The following is a 21,238-nucleotide window of genomic DNA, read 5'->3' on the forward strand; positions in this document are numbered from 1 at the left end:
GATGGTCGCATCACTACTCAAAGGGATCAATTGCTGTGGATTGCCCAGGTGAAGCCCGACTTTCTGACACCTCGATTTCCCTCCTTTTCCATATATGAAATAAAGTTACATGCAGACAATACACCTGAAGATGGACCCCTGGGTGGGAGGGGAGTGGGGGGGTGGGGGGAGTTCCTAGTCTCCTGCAGAGTTGCAATTGCCAACTCCATTGGGTGCTGCGACCCCCGCCCCGAGACAATGGTCTGAGGGCCAGAGAAACTTTTAGAAGGGCGCAAAGAGGGAGATAAGAATCGGACACCCTCCCCAGCCAGGACTTGATGCAGAGGCAGCGGAGAAGTGTCAACAAAAAGACTCAGAGGATTGTACCCGCAGCTCGATCCAATTCATCGGCATGGGCAGTGTTAAGAAACTTAGGCATATTACAGTAATAATTTTGAGGGGAGGGTAACTGTTTTATGGTGTTTGAAAATAAACTTGGATTGAATTGTGAACTTGTGTCTGTCTTTTGTTCATCTCGTAAATACATTGCTCCTGGGTGAAACGTTTTAATAATAAACTGGTCGAAGTGTCAGAATTTTACAGACAACAGTGGTGCCTTGAAAAACAAATGAGGGACCTTTGGCACAGTACCCATGGTGAATGATAAAACAGCAGCTGTAAATAATGTCAGAAAATGAAACAATTAAACAGGGCGTTCCTGCAGAAAGCCACAATGTCTTAATATGTCTAGTGAATATGATTCATGCGTCATGAAACTTGAGAGTTTCTCAATTTTATTCATGCTAAATTGTTGCAGATAATATTCTGTTCAATTTCTGAAGAGCATATCCGGACACATCAAAGTATTTACAATAATCAGTAATGTTTTGTTGAAATGTTTTAAACTCTGACCATCAGCCTGGAGTTAATGTGAAATTCAGTTTCACTTTCAACCACTTGCACTTCCTAAGTGAAGCAGGTCTCCCTTATCACTGGTCTGTTGTTGATACAAAATGGATGCCACCATTGTTCACTTGCCAGCCAATAATTAGCCCTTGAGTTGTCTTTTATTGTCCCCGCTCCAGATGGATCTTTAGTCCTTTCGTTCATCATAAAATGCAGGCTCTGCCTCAAAATCTAAGCCAACATTTGAAAGGATAAATAGGAGTGTTCGGGCCATCCTATGGTGGATATATTACATGACAGTCCAGCAATGTTTAAATTTAAGTTACCAGAGGAAACAATACTGCAGTAATCGTTTGAAAGTTAAGTCTGAGATTAAAAATTGCTCAGGATCTTTAAAAAAAATGCAACTGCAACTTCAGGGGAGATTGTGAAGTTAAAATTTCTATTATCGCTTATCTGATTACTGATCACACTCACTGTGCCTACTTTCGATTGGGTGTGGAAGTTTCAATTCATCCACAGGTATATGACTAACCTTAACAAGCACAAAAGAAATGAGTAATATGTCAATTTATTGATACTGAGAATATAAGTAATATAATACAAAAATGAGAGTCGCCCTATTAGATTAGGTTGATGCAGATGGAGGATATTCAGTTACAGATGTGACATTGAGATTTTCATCTGATAACCATTGATATCTTAAACTGTGGCTGTTCATTGAATGCAGTTTCATGAAAGCTTCTCAGAAAGGCCAGACCACATTCACCCGCCACAGGAACGGGAGCAACACGGTAGCATTGTGGATAGCACAATTGCTTCACAGCTCCAGGGTCCCAGGTTCGATTCCAGCTTGGGTCACTGTCTGTGCGGAGTCTGCACATCCTCCCCGTGTGTGCGTGGGTTTCCTCCGGGTGCTCCGGTTTCCTCCCACAGTCCAAAGATGTGCAGGTTAGGTGGATTGGCCATGATAAATTGCCCTTAGTGTCCAAAATTGCCTTTAGTGTTGTGTGGGGTTACTTGGTTATGGGGATAGGGTGGAGGTGTTGACCTTGGGTAGGGTGCTCTTTCCAAGAGCCGGTGCAGACTCGATGGGCTGAATGGCCTCCTTCTGCACTTTAAATTCTATGAAACACAAAACCACCCAGATAGTATTTACGACACAGGTTCAGTTTGTCTTCAATAATTTACTGCTAAAAGATGTGGATAATCAGTGAGGGTACTTTTGTGATAATAAACAGAACGGATTGACATGCTGTCAAGGCACTGAAGTATTGCGAGTTGACGTGAACCCACCACGATTTTGGCATCAAGACCCATTCTCCGCCCAATCGTGTGTTTTGCACCTCCTGTGTCAGCCGATGGAGAATCCCACCCACTATATAAATGCGAGTTGTTGTTGTTTGCTATTATTGTTTTTGTAAAAATGTAGAGCGCCTAATTCTTTTTTTCCAAATTAAGGAGCAATTTAGTGTGGCCAATCCACCTACCCTGCACACCCTTGTGGGGTGAGACCCTCGCAGACACGGGAAGAATGTGAAAAGTCCACACGGACAGTGACTTGGGGCCGGGATCGAGCCTGGGTCCTCAGTGCCGTGAGGCAGCAGTGCTAACCACCGCGCCACCGTGCCGCCCATGTTTGCTAAAACCTGTTACTATATACTTCAACATAAGAGAAGGAACGGTGCTCCTTAGTTTGAACGTCCTTTCAATTTCTAACTTCTGACCTATTTCTAACTCTGTTTCTGCAAAATCAAAACCAAGCTTGCTAAAACCACTGGCAACGTCTGACGACAGACTGCGGAAGCTTTCAGTCCGTTTTATCACTTTACTCGATAACCTTTTCGAAGCTGCGAGCCATTCAAGTCTACAGGAAACGCTCTGCAACGCAACAATTCTAATTCATTATCTGCCGTTCACGTTACCCTCCCCTCATGCATTGGTGAAAGTATTTAGAGTTTGAGGTGCTTCTGGAAGTTGTGGTGCAATTTTATTCTGCTTTGCCAGCTTTGGAGGGAGTTTTGAAGAAGGTTGGTCATTGCTGGCCTTCTGCATTGCATTCTGGTCTGGATGAACATCCTGGGTGCTGCTGTTTTGTGTAAGATTTGTCTTGTTGGTTTTGTTGATATCTGATGCAAAGTTAGGAACTGTAGCTGGAGAATCTCGATAATCCTTCAAAGGTAACTTAATATCCTTCCAACGTCTAGCTCCAGAATTTGTGTTATATTGATACACATTGCCTGTGACTGAAACATTAAATAGTCATTCAACATTAGCATATTTCCTTACGTGCAAAAATGTTACTGAGAGAATACATTATTTCTTGTGGGCTGTGCATCAAAGCCAAATAATTCCTGAAACTTTCATCTGATTCTAATTTACCTGTTTTGAGAATAAATATTATGTCAATTTTATTTTATCTAATCTTGACATAGCCGTCGCTGGAATTTATTCCCCATCCCAGTTGCCAGGGAGGTGGTAGTGAGCTGCCTTCATGAAGCTTAATATGGCAAAGTGGTTTGCAAGACCCATTCAGAGGAATATAGGAGGGGTATAGGCCATTCAGCCCATCGGACCGGCTCTGCATACCATCATGGCTGATCATCCACTTTACTGCCTTTTCCTCACACTATCCCTGAGATCCCTTTAGGTTATTAGCATTGTTGAAGTCTGTCATTCTCTGATTTAAACACACTCAATGACTGAGCTTCCACTCTGGGATGGAGAATTCCAAAGATTCGCAACCCTCAGAAATCCCCTCATCTCGATCGAGTGGTTTCCCCCTTATTTTGAAATTGTTTCCTCTGGTTCTAGCCTCCCTAACCAGGGTAAACATCTTAACTGCATCTACCCGGTCTATCCCTTTAAATATTTTGTAGGTTTCAACGTGGTCACCTCTCATTCTTTGAAACGCAAGAGAAATAATAATAATCACTTATTGTCACAAGTAGGCTTCGATGAAAAGCCCCTAGTCGCCACATTCTGGCGCCGGTTTGGGGGAGGCCAGTACAGGAATTGAACCCACGCTGCTGGTATTGTTCTGCATTGCAAGCCAGCTGTTCAGCCCACTGTGCTAAATGCAAGGAACTATAGACCAGTGAGTCTAAAATCAGTACTGTTAAATACCTTTCTGAATGTCCTACACCCCCCCCCCCATTCCAACCCCCGCCCCATGGACTCCGTGGCCTGTCAATTCCAATCAGACCTTTAAACCTACCTGCTTTACAGCAGCTAGCGCTGTCAAAAAGAGGGAGTGGGGGGGGTTATCCTCCTTCACTCCAACTCTCTTCGACTTTGATTCTGGGCTTCAGAGACAGCTGTGTTGCTTGGCCCCCCCCCCCCAACCGGCTTGAGACAGAAGGTTGAGAAAGATGGGCACGGATGAAGGTTGAGAAAGACGGGCACGGATGAAATTTGGCTCAGGTAGGTGGACATGGAGTGGCAATCCGGCGGTGATAGCTGCTCCAAGCAAGTTACCCCTCATCCAATATAATAGATTCCCGCATTTTCACAATGTAAGGCTAACAGGTCTGTCGTTCCCCATTTTATCTCTCACTCCCTTCTTAAATAGTGGAGTGCAGTTAGCAGTCAACCAGGTTGATGTGGGACTTGTTCCAGAAACAAAAACAATTCTTCCCTGAACAGGTAATTCAGGCACACAAGTCGGGGTTAAATCCTTTTTAGGAAAGGTGGTAAAGTAGGTCTCCAGCTTTTACACAGTAATATCAAAACACAAACCGCCTGCTGAAATAAGCCTGGAATTTGTACTTTTCTGGGTATTGATTCTTCCTGGACAATAAGAGTATCCATTTAAAATGTTATATTTTCAAATTATAATGTAATTTCAATGTATTTAAACCTGGAATAAGGATCATGGCTCGCAGGAAGCTTAAATATAATGATCATAAGACCACAACAAGGAATAGGAGCAGAAGTAGGCCATTCAACCCTTCAGATCTGACATGATAATCCTCAACTCCACTTTCCCGCCTTGACCTCCATTACCCTCAATTCCCTTACTGATTAAAAATCTGTCTATCTCAGCCTTGAACATACTTAAGGACCCAACCTACAGCTCTCTGTGGTGAAGAATTCCACAGATTCACTACCCTCTGAGAGAAGAAATTCCACCTCATCTCTGTCTGAAATGGGTGACCCCTTACTCTGAGAGTATGCCCTCTGTTCCTAGACTCTCCCACAAGGACAAACAACTTCTCAGCATCTACCCTGTCAAGCCCCCTGAGAATCCTATATGTCTCAATAAGGTCACCTCTCATTCTTCTAAACTCTAATGAGTACAGGCCCAACCTACTCAACTTCTCTTCATAAGAAAATCTCTCCATACTGAGGATCAAGCTAGTGAACATTCTCTGGACTATTTCCACCTCCTGGATATCGTTCCTTGAATAAGGAGACCAAAACTGTTCACATTATTCCAGGTGTGTTCTAACTAATGTCTTGAATAGTTTTAGCAAGACTTCCCTATTTTTATATTCTTATCCCATTGAAATATAGGCTAACATTCCTATTACCTGCTGAACCATGCTCTCATTTTGTGATTCATGCATGAGGATCCCCAAGTCCCCCTGTGCTTGAGCTTACTTCAGCCTTTCTCCATTTACATAATAGTCAGCTCATTTATTCTTCCTTCCAAAGTGCATAACCGGACATTTTCCTACATTATTTACCACCTGCCAAGTTTTGCCCACTCACTTAACCTATCTATATCCCTCTGTAGATCTTTGTGTCATACTCACCACTTGCCTTCCCAACTATTTAAGATGTGGAAGCTGAATTTGGATGAAGTTAATTTTACAAAGTCTAAAATTCATCTTTCTGGCAAAATATGTCAAGTTACTTCATTCTGTGATAAATGATTGTTCAATGTTATTATTTTATTCACTGTGCATCTTTTCAAGTCAAATTTTTGGAATTCTTCCGCCCCGCCCGCCACAAGAACGCCACGGGGTAGAGACGGACAATGAAGAAGTCCATTGACCTTGTGCGGGATTCTGCTGTCATCAGGCGGACGCTGCTGGAGAATCCCGCTCATCATTTTTCATGTTTGTGTTATAATCCATAAGTACCTTATGGGGTGACCCATGTAGAATTTGAGCTCCCCATCTAAACAATGTCTAGTTTGTATGGCATATAAAGCCGGTCAGTTTGGCACTGGCAAGGCAGACCCAGTTGGGATCTACCATATGATGTATATAATAGTTATTGCAAATAAACTAAGTTTCTTTGAACTACTCAATGTGGACTCCTTCGTGGCCTTATAAAAGTTTCTTTAGTTGCCTGAAAAGTATGATTGTGGACAGAAGTTAATGTTACCTTCCAATGTCAAATAAAAAGTCCTGCAACTAAAATAGAAACAAAATACTGCAGATGTTGAAATAAACACAGCACTGGAAAACTCAGCAGGTTTGACAATGTCTGTGCAGAGAGAAAGAATGAACATTTTGAGTCCAATGTGACTTTTCTTCAGAACTTAAGAGAGATTGTAATGAGATGGGTTTTATGCTGCGGAAAAAGGGCAGTTAGAGCAGGAGGGAAGGTCAGCAATAGGTTAGAGGGCGGGAGAGACAAAGATATCATGGAGCAAAAGGCAAAGGGAGTGGTATTGGTTGCAGAAAGTAAGAAAGCATTAGTTCAGAGCAGGGTTTCCCAAACCTTTCAAACCATGGGACTCCTAGTTGATCCTCCAAGAACATCAGGGAACACCAAGCATTCTCATGATCCCCCCCTACCCCCACAATTTTTGCTGTGAAATCAAATGTAAACAAGTATTTTCTAACTGTACCTAGTACATATAAGGAATTAGGAAGAGGCTCACAGTCACAAGTACACTCACGAGCTATATGGCCCCCCTCACATTAACCCCTGGCCAAACCACCCTCCCCCGGCCCTTTAACGTTAACCCCGGAAGTGGTGTGTAATCTGGTGTGTAATCCGGTGGGCAGCACAGTAGCATTGTGGATAGCACAATTGCTTCACAGCTCCAGGGTCCCAGGTTCGATTCCGGCTTGGGTCACTGTCTGTGCGGAGTCTGTACATCCTCCCCGTGTGTGCATGAGTTTCCTCCGGGTAGGGTGCTCTTTCCAAGAGCCAGTGCAGACTTGACGGGCCGAATGGCCTCCTTCTGCACTGTAAATTCTATGATAATGGTATTAAGTTAAAGGTTCTCTAGGTCAAAAAATAATTGTGTTACATTTCATAATTTTTAATGTGAGGAATGATGCTGATAACTGATTCTTATTTTGGACAATCACCTCGCTCCCTCGCACACACACACACAGATTCACAGCTCTCATATTCACACACACACACAGATTCAGGGTGTTGTTTTTCTGTACTCTGGGATAACATAGGCTGCAACTCGATGCAGCTTTGACTAAAAGATACTCCAGACTTTGAAGTGCTAAATTCCTGCTAATCTTGCTGCAGTAACTCAGTCTAACTAACCAGTCTGCTCTGAGCCACGTGACTCTCTAAGTGTCGCCTGTGGAAAGAGACAGAGCATGTGTGCCCTGTCCTGAAATATGGGTTGTGTAATGCCCCCTTGTGGTCGTGTCACCTCTGGGTGTCTTGACTGCCCATTGGTCGTGTCCTATTCTATGTGCTCATTAGCTGTATGTCTGCATGTCATAATGTCTCTGGTGCTCCCTCTAGTGTTTACTCACCGTAGTGTATTTACATTAACCTCTTGTGTATTTACAGTGATGCATATCACCACACACGGCTCTCACATTCACACACACACACACACACACAGATTCATGGTTCTCACATTCACACACACATGCACACAGATTCATGGTTCTCACATTCACACACACAGATTCATGGCTCTCACATTCACACACACAGATTCATGGTTCTCACATTCACACACACATGCACACAGATTCATGGTTCTCACATTCACACACACAGATTCATGGCTCTCACATTCACACACACAGATTCATGGTTCTCACATTCACACACACATGCACACAGATTCATGGCTCTCACATTCACACACACAGATTCATGGCTCTCATATTCACACACACACACACACACACAGATTCATGGCTCTCACATTCACACACACACAGATTCATGGCTCCCACATTCACACACTGTGGTGAATGTATAATTACTGATAATTCACCAGTGCACTGTATTATGTTATGTTATGTTATTAACCTTGTGGGCTCCACCTATGGGCCATTGTGTGGCTTCATCCACAGGGGGATATGTTGGGGCATGTACAGGCTCCGCCCATGGCTCCACCCCTTTAGAGGATGTATAAGAGCAGCTGACCTGCGTGGCTGCCTTCAGTATTGTACCGGTCGCAGGCAGGCTCAGTTCTAAGCTGATTAAAACCACGGTTTACTTCTCCACGTGTCTTCGAGTGAATTGATGGTCGCATCACCGACCAGGTGCTGGAGTGTGGCGACTAGGGGATTTTCACAGTAACTTCATTGCAGTGTTAATGTAAGCCTACTTGTGACAATAATGATTATTATTATTATCCAAGCACACACACACACATCCCTTTCACACACACACACACATTCACCCCCTCTCACACACACACTCAGACCGCTGGTCTCACAAACACGCTTCTCTGAGGCCTGAACCCCTTCCTGTTTTCTCACACACGTCTCTCTCTCTCTCACATTTACACACATACATTCACCTCCCTCTCTCACACACAAACCTCTCTCTCTCACAGACACATCCCTCACCCCTCTCTCGCACAACCACACTCACCCCCTCTCTCACACACTCAACCGCTCACACACACACTCACCCCACTCTCTAACAAGCTCACCGCTGAACTACTTACACAAGCTCAACTGCTTACACACATTCACCCCACTCTCTCATGCACATTTGCCTCCTCTCTCACACAAACAAAATCACCCGCTCTCACATACACACACACACACCCTCCTCTCTGACACTCACTCTCATCTCACACACACTCACCCCATCACAGGCACTCACCCCCCATGTACACCCCCTGCTCACACACACTCACCCTCTCTCTCTCACACTCGCTCTTCTTTCATACACACACTCACAGCCTCTCTCATACAAACACACTGATCCTTCACACACATACTCACCCTTCACACACACACATACTCACCCTTCACATCCCACTCTCACACACTCATCCCTCTAACACACACACTCACCCTTCACACACACACACTCACCCTTCACACACACACACACGCACCCCTCTCACACACACACTCACCCTTCACATATACACTCACCCCCTCTAGCAAAGATACACTCACCCCTCTCTCCCACGTACACTCTCACAAACGCATCACTCCAAGACCTGAACGCACCTCCCCCACCCCTTCTCTCACACTCACCTCTCCGGGGCCTGTCACTGCTTCCCGCTCCCTCTTTTTGTCGCTGGCTCCATTCTCAGGATCAATCTTCACTGTTGGCCATTGTTTTTTCTGCCCAGCAACAGCCAGAATCAATTGGGCCAATCACAGAAAATCATCTAGGATCACTGTCTGCCGATAGGGTGATTATCGTAGAAACACATAAAATAGGAGCAGGCGGAGGCCATTCGGCCCTCCGAGCCTGCTCCGCCATTCATTATGATGTTGCTCATGGAAAATGAAAAATGAAAATCGCTTATTGACACAAGTAGGCTTCAAATGAAGTTACTGTGAAAAGCCCCTAGTCGCCACATTCCGGCGCCTGTTCTGGGAGGCTGGTACGGGAATTGAACCGTGCTGCTGGCCTGCCTTGGTCTGCTTTCAAAGCCAGCGATTTAGCCCTGTGCTAAACCAGCCCCTTGATCCCCCTCATCAGGTACAATACTCTGATCCTGCATTCCCCCCCCCCCGCATGTCCGTTGATTCACTTTACCCCAAGTGCTATATCTAACCACTTGAAAACAAATAGTGTTTTGGCCTCAGCTGCTTGCTGTGGTAGCGAATTCCACAGGCCGACCACTCTCTGGGTGAAAAGATTTCTCCTCACCTCAGTCCTAAATGGTCTATCCCGCATCCTCAGACTGTGACCCTTGGTTTGGACGTCCCCACCATCGGGAACATCCTTCTTGTATCTACCCTGTCTAGGTTTCTATGAGCTCCCCCATCATTCTTCTTAACTCCAGCGAATACAATCCTAACCGACTCAATCTCTCTTCATATTTCAGTCCTGTCATCCTGGGAATCAGTCTGATAAACCTTTTCTAAAGTCCCGATAGAGCAGGAACTTCCTTTCTCAGATCAGGGGCGAAATTCTCCTGAAACGGCGCGATGTCCGCCGACTGGCGCCCAAAACGGCGCCAATCAGACGGGCATCGCGCCGCCCCAAAGGTGCGGCTTTGGGGGCCGAACCCCAACATTGAGGGGCTAGGCCGACACCGGAGGAATTTTCGCCCCGCCAGCTGGCGGAAACGGCCTTTGTTGCCCCGCCAGCTGCCGCGGAAATGACGTCTCGGGGCGGCGCATGCGCGGGAGCGTCAGCGGCCGCTGACAGTTTCCCGCGCATGCGCAGTGGAGGGAGTCTCTTCCGCCTCCGCCATGGTGGAGACCGTGGCGGAGGCGGAAGGGAAAGAGTGCCCCCACGGCACAGGCCCGCCCGCGGATCGGTGGGCCCCGATCGCGGGCCAGGCCACCGTGGGGGCAACCCCCGGGGCCAGATCGCCCCACGCCACCCCCAGGACCCCGGAGCCCGCCCACGCCGCCTTGTCCCGCCGTTCAAAAGGTGGTTTAATCCACGCCGGCGGGACAGGCAATTTATCAGCGGGACCTCGGCCCATCCGGGCCGGAGAATCGAGCGGGAGGGCCCGCCAACCGGCGCGTCCCGATTCCCGCCCCCGCCGAATATCCGGTACCGGAGACTTCGGCAACCGACGGAGGCGGGATTCACGGCGGCCCCCGGCGATTCTCCAACCCGGCGGGGGGTCGGAGAATGACGCCCCAGGAGACCAAAACTGCAAACAATATTCCAGATGTGCCCTCACCAAAACCTGTACAGTTGCAGCATCACATCCCTGTTCCTGCGCCTCTCGCTATGAAGGCCAATGTACTATTTGCCTTATTTACCGCCTGCTGCACCTGCATACTTAGTGTCAGCGACTGGTGTACAAGGACACCCAGGTCTCATTGCAAATTCCTCTTTCAGATAATAATCTGTCTTTCCATCTTTGCTAACAAAGTGGCTAATCTCACATTTATCTAAATTGTACTGCATCAGCACGCAGTGTTCAAGGAGGCCTTGCTCTGATTGACTTATTTCATAGTCATTTGCAATATTGGTCAGTTGCTCCTTTTCAACCAGCGATTGCCAGTCACGTGGCAGTCAAGGACCACCTGGAGACCCTTCACAGACTGAGAACCCTCTGGTCCAGTGTAAGAACAAAGGACAGTTCTGTCTGTAAGCAACATATGAAAACAAGATACAGACTGGTTAGAAATAAAGAATGAAAATGGAGGGCAGAGTTCATGGCACTGCTCCCTTGTGACACCCTGGTCTAACTCCTTTATCACCCCTACACATCATCCCTTTCTCACAGCATACTTCCCATGCAATCACAGGTGATTTAATACCAGCCCTTTCACCTCCTCTGTCCTTACTATCTAAGGCTCCAAACACTCCTTCCAGGTGAAGCAATAGTTTACTTGTACTTCTTTCAATTGAGTATTTTGTATTGCTACTCAAAATGTGACCTCCTGTACATTGGGAAGACCAAACATGGGCCGGTTGACCACTTTGCAAAACGCTTCCATTCAGTTCACAAGCACGGCCCCAATTTTCCGGTTGCTTACCATTTTAATATTTCTCTCATACTCGCATTTCTGTCCTCAACCTCACTACAATGCTGGCCAGCTCCATTACGAATATAGGTATCTCCTGGCCCTTGAAATGTTCATGAAATTTCATGAACGTTGTGGTTTCCTGCCTCACAAAGGTGTCGTAAACCACAGGCTGCGCGAGGGAACCTTTTGAAAGTTAAAAAGGTCTTACCCATGCTCTCCATGCCAACCTGTGTCTCGCTACCCACCCCCAAAGCTCAGTCATACTCACCATGTCCAGCTATGTCACTTAAATGTCAATTTAACAGTATAGAATCAATGACAGGTGTGGTAAAGCTTTAAAACAACCAACCATTCATTCCGAAACTTTCTTACAAAAAAACCCTCCTTTTTCTACAACCCTATCGGAGTGTCAATCAACCAGCCCTTTAAAGTATCAGCAGCAGAACCTGCCCACCGGATACCTCTTTATCTTGTGCAATAAACATTGAGCAATTGATAGAATGTGCTGGAGAGCCAGAATTATCAATCAAGATATTTGGGGCTTGCAGCCAAAAATGCACACTGAGGCTTGGCTGAGAGCCAGACATCCATTAGTCTGTTGAAACAGCTGTGCCCAAGGGAACACATTGCCTGATTGACAGATTTTTCGCAGATCTATTTCCTAATTGCCAAATGTTTATTTGCACAAGAAAAAGAGGTGTTAAGTGCTTGCAGTTTCTGCCACAGAGACTTTATACGGCTGGTTGGTTGATTAATATGGGGCTGTTGTAAAAGGCAGCTTGCGTAAGAAATTTAAGGATTGTTTTAGAGCTTTTTCACAATTGACATTGTTATTATAAGATGTATTGATTCAATGCAGAGTATATACTGGGTAAAGGAGCATTGAAGCGGCATAGGTTGGTGTGGAGGATATGAGTGGCCATTCGGGTAATGAGTTGCTATGAGGAGTGTGTGTGGGAGGGGGAGGTGTGGACTAGATTGTTTTCCATTTTATTGTTTGTATTGCAATCCCAAAGGACTGAGGCAGATCTATTAAACAGCCCGCCTCCAGGCTCGGCGGCCCCTGTGACTGCATCTGAACTGTCTCCAGGGGCAGCGGACATGACTCCAGTTAGCAGCCCCCACCAGCACCCAATCACCAGAACAAAGGTCCTGCCCTCGCAGGCACTTTCACCCAAGGTGGGCGTGCCGAGCCTGGAGGTTTCCCAACTTCCGCTGCTTGCCTCAAAGATAGTAACCATGTTTCTCTTCCTGTTTTTAGTCCTGCAACTAAACTGAGGGAACAAGGTTTTGACTATACCATTGAAAGCCATGGATTAGGTCAAGGTGGTATGACTCAGCCATTTCATTGAAAAAGAAATGCTCTGTGGGAGGAAGGAGTGCAGTTTGAAGGAAATCGAACGTTGATTCACTTTCATGTTCAGCTTTGATTTCATGTTTGCAGAGAAATAGGCTTACGGAGAATAGAGGAGAGAGAAGACCTGATTAGAGGGACAGCTTCTCTGAGGGCACGAATGTTTAATTGAAATGAAGGCAGAACAGTCATAACTGTAGTATTTTGCAATGTGAGACTAGAGGGACAGTGGAAGAAATAGACCTGCCCCCCTCCCCTCAGGGTGATAAGGGAAGGAAGAGTGTGGAAGAAACCAGCTGATGGCTGGTTTGTTTCATGTGAAAACTGCCATACATACTAAAAATGTGAATTTACCTGGATCCACAGCTTCTCCATTAAAGATTGTATTGCGTGTGACCATTTCCTGAAATGCATAGAACATTCAGCAGGATAACATTTCATGTGTTATTCTCTTAGCATCATAGAATCCCGACAGTGGAGAAGGCCGCAATTCAGCCAATTCACTCCTCCCCCCCCATCCCCATAACCCCCCCCTAACCTGGGCATCTCCCGCAGTGGGTCCAGCCACATCAGGGGGCGGAAAGGTCCAGCCATAGATGCGACAAATCATAGTGTTCTCTTTCATTTGCCAACAACAGCACTTAAAATTCCCCAAAATGTGCAAAGGACGTAGAGTGCAATAACAGATATGCACATGAATGGGAGTGAATCTTGCTTGGACTTCCACAGCTCCACTGCCAGGATTCAGGGATTACAGATCATTGTGTAACCGCAGGTGGAAGCATTCTTGTCTCAGACTGCACTCCCTTAGAACAACAAAAAAAAGACATTTCACAATAACATCTCACAGTGTTGTATTTTGTTTAAGGGATGCTGAGCTGTGACTCGGTGTGGTGGCAACCCGGAGTCCGAAGCTGTGGGTTCATGTTCCATTCCATAGAACCAGAGATAAGACACAGCACAGAAGGAGGCCATTCAGCCCATCTTGTCCATGCCGGCCGGTCATTCCTGTGACTTGAGTACCAAATCGAGGCTTGAGGGAGTGCTGCACAGTCAGCAATGCTATCTTGAGAATGTGACGTTAAACCAAATTCCTAATTGCTCTCTCCGGTGGATGTTTTTAAAGAAGAGCAGTGCGGGAAGGGGGAGGGTGGAGAAACAGGTTTATCTCATGGGGAAAGGTTGGACAGTCGGGCCTGTATCCATTGGAGTTGAGAAGGCTGAGAGGTGATCTTTTGAAACGGATAAGATCCTGAGGGGACATGACAGGGTGGATGCTGAAAGGATGTTTCCCCTTGTGGGAAAGACTAGAATGAATGGGGCACAGGTTAAAATTAAGGGGTTTCCCATTTAAGAGGGAGATGAGAAGAGGGTCATGGACCTTTGGAACTCTTCTCTCCAAAGCGCGGTGGAGGCAGTGTGAATGAATATTTTTAAGACAGAGGTAGACAGATTTATTGATGAACAAGGGAGTCAAAGGTTATTGAGGTAGGCGGAATGTGGAGCTGAGGCCACACTCAGATCTGCCATTGAGTGCCAGGGCAGGCTCGAGGGGCTGAATGGCCTATTCCGCTGTTCCTAATTCATGGGCAATATTTCCCATTCAACCAACGACTTTAAAGGAGATGATCTGGTCGTTACCCTTTGTGGGAAATTCCTGTGTACAAATTGGCTCCTATCTTTCCTATATTATAACGATGGCTCAAAACCAGCTTTGTGAGGAAATTGAGAGTTGGCAATAAATACTGCTCTTGACAGCGATGACTACATCCCATGAATGAATTTTTAAAAACTATAAAAGCAAGTCCTTTATTCTTTTTGTCTACTATGTACGTACTGCGTACGTACATTACCTCGGCTGCAGAAAAATACTTTTCACTGTACTTCGGTACATGTGACAATAAATCAAATCAAATCAATCAATTTTAGCAGCAGGAAAGTGTTCTGCATGAAGACTATTCCATACATTGACAGCCATCATGGTGTTTCCTTTTCTAAAGGACTTTGCAAACGAAATGCAGGGAATACCAGTCTTCTAGAGTGGACTGGCTCCCACTATCAAATCAAATGATCATTTGGAGACCCAGATTCCTGGAGAAGATTGTTACACCAAGCTTTCTAAAACAGCCGTCTAAAAAAACACTTTTGAGACCCGCGCGCATAAAGTTTTTTTTTTAAACGAGGTCGGCCCTCTGCTGGTGGCTGGAAACTTACCAAAATCACATTGTGTCGCTCCTTTGGCTTGGATTCTGTAGTTAACAAAAGACAAGTTCACTTACTCCATTGCATTGAAAGAAAATATAGCTGAATTCACATTGAAAGGCACCAGGAAAGTTGAAGCACCCACCTTGTTCGTTCATCCTGAAACATAAAAGGAAAGTCGTTTGAATTAACCACTGTCACTTTAAAAGATTTTATCAATAGAACTTCACAGCTCAGGGTGCCTGTGCCATTAATATTTAATTTGGGTGTGAGATCGAGTCCAATCCCCTCTGGATACACTTATGGCGCATTCTCTAAAAAGATTTTGAAGTGTGGTCTCTGTCAGGGAACGTGGTGCAATCCAGATTACAATCCACCCGCACAGGATTTTTTTTTGGCGGGGGTGGGGTTCACAGAGAACGTGGTGCCATTGTTAAAGGGCACCCCAATCTCAAAGTGACAGTAGGCATCTCCAACATTGTCGACATCAGGGCTGCAGTGCCCCCACCGCACCCCCCCCCCCCCCCTCACCACTATCCTCGCTCACATCGAGGGCAGCATGGTAGCACAACAGTGGTTAGCACTGTTGCTTCACAGCTCCAGGGTCCCAGGTTCGATTCCAGCTTGGGTCACTGTCTGTGTGGAGTCTGCACGTTCTTCCCGTGTGCGCGTGGGTTTCCTCCGGGTGCTCCGGTTTCCTCCCACAATCCAAAGACGTGCAAGTTAGGTGGATTGGCCATGATAAATTGCCCTTAGAGTCCAAAAAGGTTGGGTGGTGTTACTGGGTTACGAGGATAGGGTGGAAGTGTGGGCTTGGGTAAGATGCTCTTTCCAAGGGCTGGTGCAGGCTCGATGGGCTGAATGCCCTCCTTTTGTACTGTAAATTCTATGAAATTCAGTGCCCCACCCCATCCCATCCTCGCCCACATCGGGGCTTCAGTGACCTCCCCCTCACCATTCTGCCGCCCCCTCCTCCGCCCCCACACCTGGCATTATGACATCAAGGCCCTCCCAGTGGGTCTCCCTTCAGGCCCCTCTCCCTTTCAGGCCCCACCCCTTGATAGTGCCAACCTGGCACTGCCCATGGCACCCCTTGATAGGGCCAACCTGGCACTGCCCCATGGGTAATGGATACGGTCTGACAGGAATGAAGTGGTTTCATGAACAGAGTGATGACAGTTGTAACTCACATTGGCTTTGTCTCAACTTTTGACTTCGGTATGGAGCGGATGTATTCAGCCAAGAGGGATGACAGGTATCCCAGCATTCCGAGCAACAATAAGCAACCTAAGGTGATGATGAATGGTATGTACCAGGCATCTGTTTGATAGGTGTTTTGTGATAGCCTGATATAGGTTATATTGGGCTGTTGGAAGGGGGGGAGAAATAACAAAGAAACTGTCAGCAGGAAACCACCAATGACTTGAAATGAATGACTTGTTTATTCCCTCCATTGTTTTTGCGCCCTTCACAGACAGCATAAGATTATAACCATGGTGATTAGAATGGTCACGCAAATCAATTTTGTTTGAACTCCTGGTTTGTGAATTGTGAATATACATTCTAAAATTCTTTGTGAAAACACAACAGCCCATCCCACCCAGCAAGATATTGCGCTCCTGCCAAAGTTAACGGCAATTTAATTGGCCCCATTACATCCGCTGGGGGGGGGTGGGGTTAGCTGTGGCGTGGCCATCAGATCTTGGCCAACATTTCTCAGCTTTTTACAAGTTCAGCTCAGTTTGTAGTATATACGCCCGTAGAAAAATGTTATTAAGTCTCCCTCCCCCCCAACTTCAAACTAAGTTAACATACAGTGCAATATTCAAAGTCAGAGCAAACCTGGAATTATATCGTCATTCTGCACTGTCACTGGGTCAAAATACTGCAACTCCCTCCCTAACAGCACTGTGGGTGTGCAGCTCCCTATCACCTTCTCAAGGGCAATTAAGGATGGAAAATAAATGTTGGTCTAGCCATGATGCCCACATCCCTTGTGTGATAATCTCCTCGAGGACCATGGGGGATCATTAATTGATCTCGCCGTGTGGGTCGTGGAGTACGAGTTTCCCTGTGAGCAGGCAGAGGCCCACCCAACTGGGACTCGTTAACTTTAAAAATTAAAGGGAATGTGCCAAAAAATAGAGCAATCCGGGGCAGTTGAGGGGGTGGGGAGGAGGGGGGGGGGGGGCGTTGGCAGGGCTACCCATCTCACATGGTCAATTAAAGAAGGCAGACTGGGATTTTGCAGTCAGCCTCCAGGTTACTGTAGGTGAATGTTCAGCTTTCTGACCGACAGGCTGTTGTACATGATTGTGGGGAGGGCTCACGATGTGCCAGGCAGGCCTGGAGGCCCTCCCTCCCCTGCCTGGTAGCTCCAGCAGCAGCCACAGGCCTACCTTTGAGGAGTTAAATCCCCAACTCCCAATCACTCCACAACAGTGGTGGCCTGCAGGCTGAAAAATAGATTTAAAAAAAAATCAAACTCAAAATAAGTTGGAGAGAATGTGGCCTCCATTTTGCCATCATGGCTCCTGTTTCTTTCAAGCTGGGGGACTAACCGGAGGCTTTCCGACTTTGAGAGGATCAATGGGAAGCTCGCATTCCGGCTGTGAGTTAACCGCTTTGTAGAAGATCACGATGAGTGTTTCCCACAAATTTTGGCTTTCTGACCCAATTTGACCCTGAGGGAACATTCTGCCCCATTTCTGCAATTTCACTACATTGTGAAGCCATTTCTTAGTCAGTTGCAAGGAATTGTGATTTTTGAGTCAGACTATTCATCTTGGGAAGCTTTCATTCTGACTTCCCGATAGCTCAGCTCTCCACTCTGATATACTTACAGTTGTGGTTGTTTCTTGAGTACTGGACGTAGGGGTAATAATTCTGATGTTGATCTTTACTGTCCCTGTTTGTACGACTTTCATCTGGTTGCTTCCAGCCAGTAGGTTATCATCAGTTATTTGAACAAGGAGGTTATAATTTGTGACTTTGTCAACACCATGCGTATAGTCAAAAGGAAGTGCGAGTATCAACTTCGTAATGTTAGATCCAGCACTAGGAGAGAATCTAAAGTGGTTGTTGATATTACCTGGTACAGAAAGTAACCTGGTTAAAGTTATTTAAATGGTAAATAACTTACAACATTTCCTCCGGCTTTAAAGGTAACTTATCCTCTGCTTTTTAAGTTGCACAAATGTGATAGGGTAATCATAGGTACTCCGCAATCAAAATGATTGAAAAAAAACCACTGAAAATAATCCGTATTGCTGACACCAGCTGAGGATTAAAAGAGAAAAACCCAAGAGGGAGCTTCTCCCACTGCTGAATAAATTCAAAACCCAAAGCTTTTGAGAACCAAAATTCTGAAAATGTCAATTAATGCTACTGTGGTTGAGAATAGATTTCAGTGGCTCTGGGTGAAGAAATTTCTCCTCATCTCAGTCCTAAAAGGTTTACACTTTATCCTCAAACTATAGCCCTAGTTCTGGACTCCCCCACCATTGGGAACATTGGAGTAGGGACACATGCGTGCTTGATTTCAACAGAGCTAAAATGTAGAGACTGTGCTACTGGAAAACAATCCTACTTGTGCTTAATCTGCTGTCACATATACATAGAAGCATACATAGAAAATAGAAGCAGGGGGAGGCCATTCGGCCCTTCAAGCCTGCTCCACCATTCATTATGAACATGGCTGATCATCACGTTCAATACTCTGATCCCACCTTCCCCTATGTCCCATGATCCCTTTAGCCCCAAGAGCTGTATCTAATTCCTTCTTGAAATTACACAACGTTTTGGCCTCAACTACTTTCTGTGGTAGTAAATTCCACAGATTCACCACTCTCTGGGTGAAGAAATTTCTCCTCACCTCAGTCCTAAAAGGTTTACCCCTTATCCTCAAACTATGACCCCTAGTTCTGGACTCCCCCACCATTGGGAGCATTCTTTCTGAATCTATCTTGTCTAATCCTGTTAGAATTTTATAAGTTTCTATGAGATCCCCACTCACTCTTCTAAACTCCAATGACTATTATCCTAACCGAATTATTCTCTCCTCATATGACAGTCCCGCCATCCCAGGAATCAGCCTGGTAAACCTTCACTGCACTCCCTCCACAGCAAGAATGTCCTTCCTCAGATAAGGACACCATAACTGCACACAATACTCCAGATGTAGCCTCACCAATGCCCTTTACAATTGTAGTAAAACATCCCTATTCCGATACTCAAATCCTCTCACTATGAAAGCCGACATAATTTGTCTTCTTTACTGCCTGCTGTACCTGCACCCTTACTTTCAGTGACTGAGGAACGAAAACACCAAGACTTCGCCGAGTATCCACCTCTCTCAATTTGCACCCATAAATAATAATCTGCCTTCCTATTTTCTAGATTCCTTTGTCATTCAGTAACCCCCTTAAAGTAAGAGTACCAGCAATGTATGGGGCAATTCTTCTGTGCCAGGTTTGCGAAAGCAGTCTAACTTCTTTTTTTAATGCTCCTTCTTGACTATATTAATCTCAGTAAAACTGGAACCAGAATCTGCGTGTTAGATCACCAAAGATAATTGGTTGATTACTGTTGGGTTCCAGCCTGTAGCTTGATTGGTCCTGCAATGTTGCAGATTATCGAAAGCATGACATCCATCCCGATACCATGGAACCAAGTTTCTCTCTCCTCAATAGATCATGAATGATCAGCTACAGACTTAACGATTCATAGAATCATAGAATCATAGAATTTATAGTGCAGAAGGAGGTCATTCGGCCCATCGACCTCGCTACTCACACAATCCCAGCACTAGTGGGACTGGCATTGGCCGCCTCAATGCCAGTCTCTTAACCCTGCTACACCGTGAGATGGCATTACACAAAATTCAACCATTTCTGTGTATTTCCCCAAACATTTTGGGTGGGATTACAACGGCATGAACGGGCCGCGCCAAGGACTAATTCTGGGCCCTACAGGGTGCGAATTGGGTGCCGCGGGATCCGCGCATGCGCAATGGCGCCGGCGCAAACGCACAGTGGTGCCGGCGCCAATGCGTGCATGCGCAGTGACTCCCTTCAACGCGCCGGCCCCGACGCAACATGCCGCAGGACTACAGGGGCATAGGAAATGAGTCCCCCAGCCAGAGAGGCTGGCGCGCCAATTGGTGGACCCCGATCGTGAGCTGGGCCGCATCGGAGGCCCCTTCGGGGTCGGAGCCCCCCCTCATAGGCCGCCGCCCGACCCTTCCACGCTGAGTTCCCGCCAGCTGACAGCAGGTGTGGACGGCGCCGGCGGGACTCAGCGTTTCCACGACGGCTGCTGGCCCATCTGGCCCGAGAATCGGCAGGCCGGCTGCATAGAGCGGCCCGCGACTGGCGCCGTGCCAACCACGCCGGCGCCAATGGCGCTGAATCTGCGGAGAATTGCGAGCCTGCATAGGGGTGGTGTGGCCCAGTCGCGGGGATTCTCCGGCCTGGCCCGGCCCAGGGCTGAGAGAATCCCGCCCTTTCTTTCAGTCTTTCTGCAATATAATAAATGGAGAGGCGAGAGAACAATAAAATCAGAGAGACACAGACAGGTAAAAAACAAAAAACTGCCAGGCACACCCTGAGGGGATGTATCCGAATCAATCTATAAAAACCAGAATGGTTCGCTCAGGGAATTCATAACGTACCTGAAGTTATGAAGTAACGAAAAGACTGAGGGGAGGAATCCGCATCTGTACAGGACAACCGAAACCCCTGAATGTTAGTACCTACAGCTGTGTCATCGAGAATTATCAGTGAATAAAACCTTGGCTGACAGTCAGGTGGTTCATCATTGGTTGGAAGAACATGAACTGTGACCTGGAACACAACAGCGTCTATTAACAGAAAAGTACACAGTTTCCTGAATTACCTCAGACCGGTAGCATTGTGGATAGCACAATTGCTTCACAGCTCCAGGGTCCCAGGTTCGATTCTGGCTTGGGTCACCGTCTGTGCGGAGTCTGCACATCCTCCCC

General features: G+C 46.4%; 1 protein-coding gene and 1 long non-coding RNA gene across 2 annotated transcripts in view; both read right to left on the reverse strand.

Moving 5' to 3' along the window:
• Positions 1-753: 753 nt before the first annotated feature.
• On the reverse strand, positions 754-15,340 carry LOC140396172 (uncharacterized). Its single transcript, XR_011936472.1, has 3 exons — positions 15,250-15,340; positions 13,390-13,438; positions 754-3,131 (listed from the first exon to the last, which is right to left on the reverse strand). It is a non-coding gene; the product is annotated as an uncharacterized lncRNA (long non-coding RNA).
• A 1,083-nt stretch (positions 15,341-16,423) lies between these two features.
• The window catches only part of LOC140395959 (cadherin-related family member 3-like), an 80,317-nt gene continuing 75,502 nt past the window's right edge, over positions 16,424-21,238 (reverse strand). Inside the window, exons 13-15 of the mRNA XM_072483986.1 lie at positions 20,909-21,080; positions 18,081-18,328; positions 16,424-16,603 (exon numbers count right to left, since the gene is read on the reverse strand). Of these exons, the coding sequence (XP_072340087.1) occupies positions 16,424-16,603; positions 18,081-18,328; positions 20,909-21,080 (600 nt within the window). The remainder of the gene's footprint in view (positions 16,604-18,080; positions 18,329-20,908; positions 21,081-21,238) is intronic.

The sequence above is a fragment of the Scyliorhinus torazame genome, chromosome 19, assembly GCF_047496885.1.
Source record: "Scyliorhinus torazame isolate Kashiwa2021f chromosome 19, sScyTor2.1, whole genome shotgun sequence".
Lineage (NCBI taxonomy): Eukaryota > Metazoa > Chordata > Chondrichthyes > Carcharhiniformes > Scyliorhinidae > Scyliorhinus > Scyliorhinus torazame.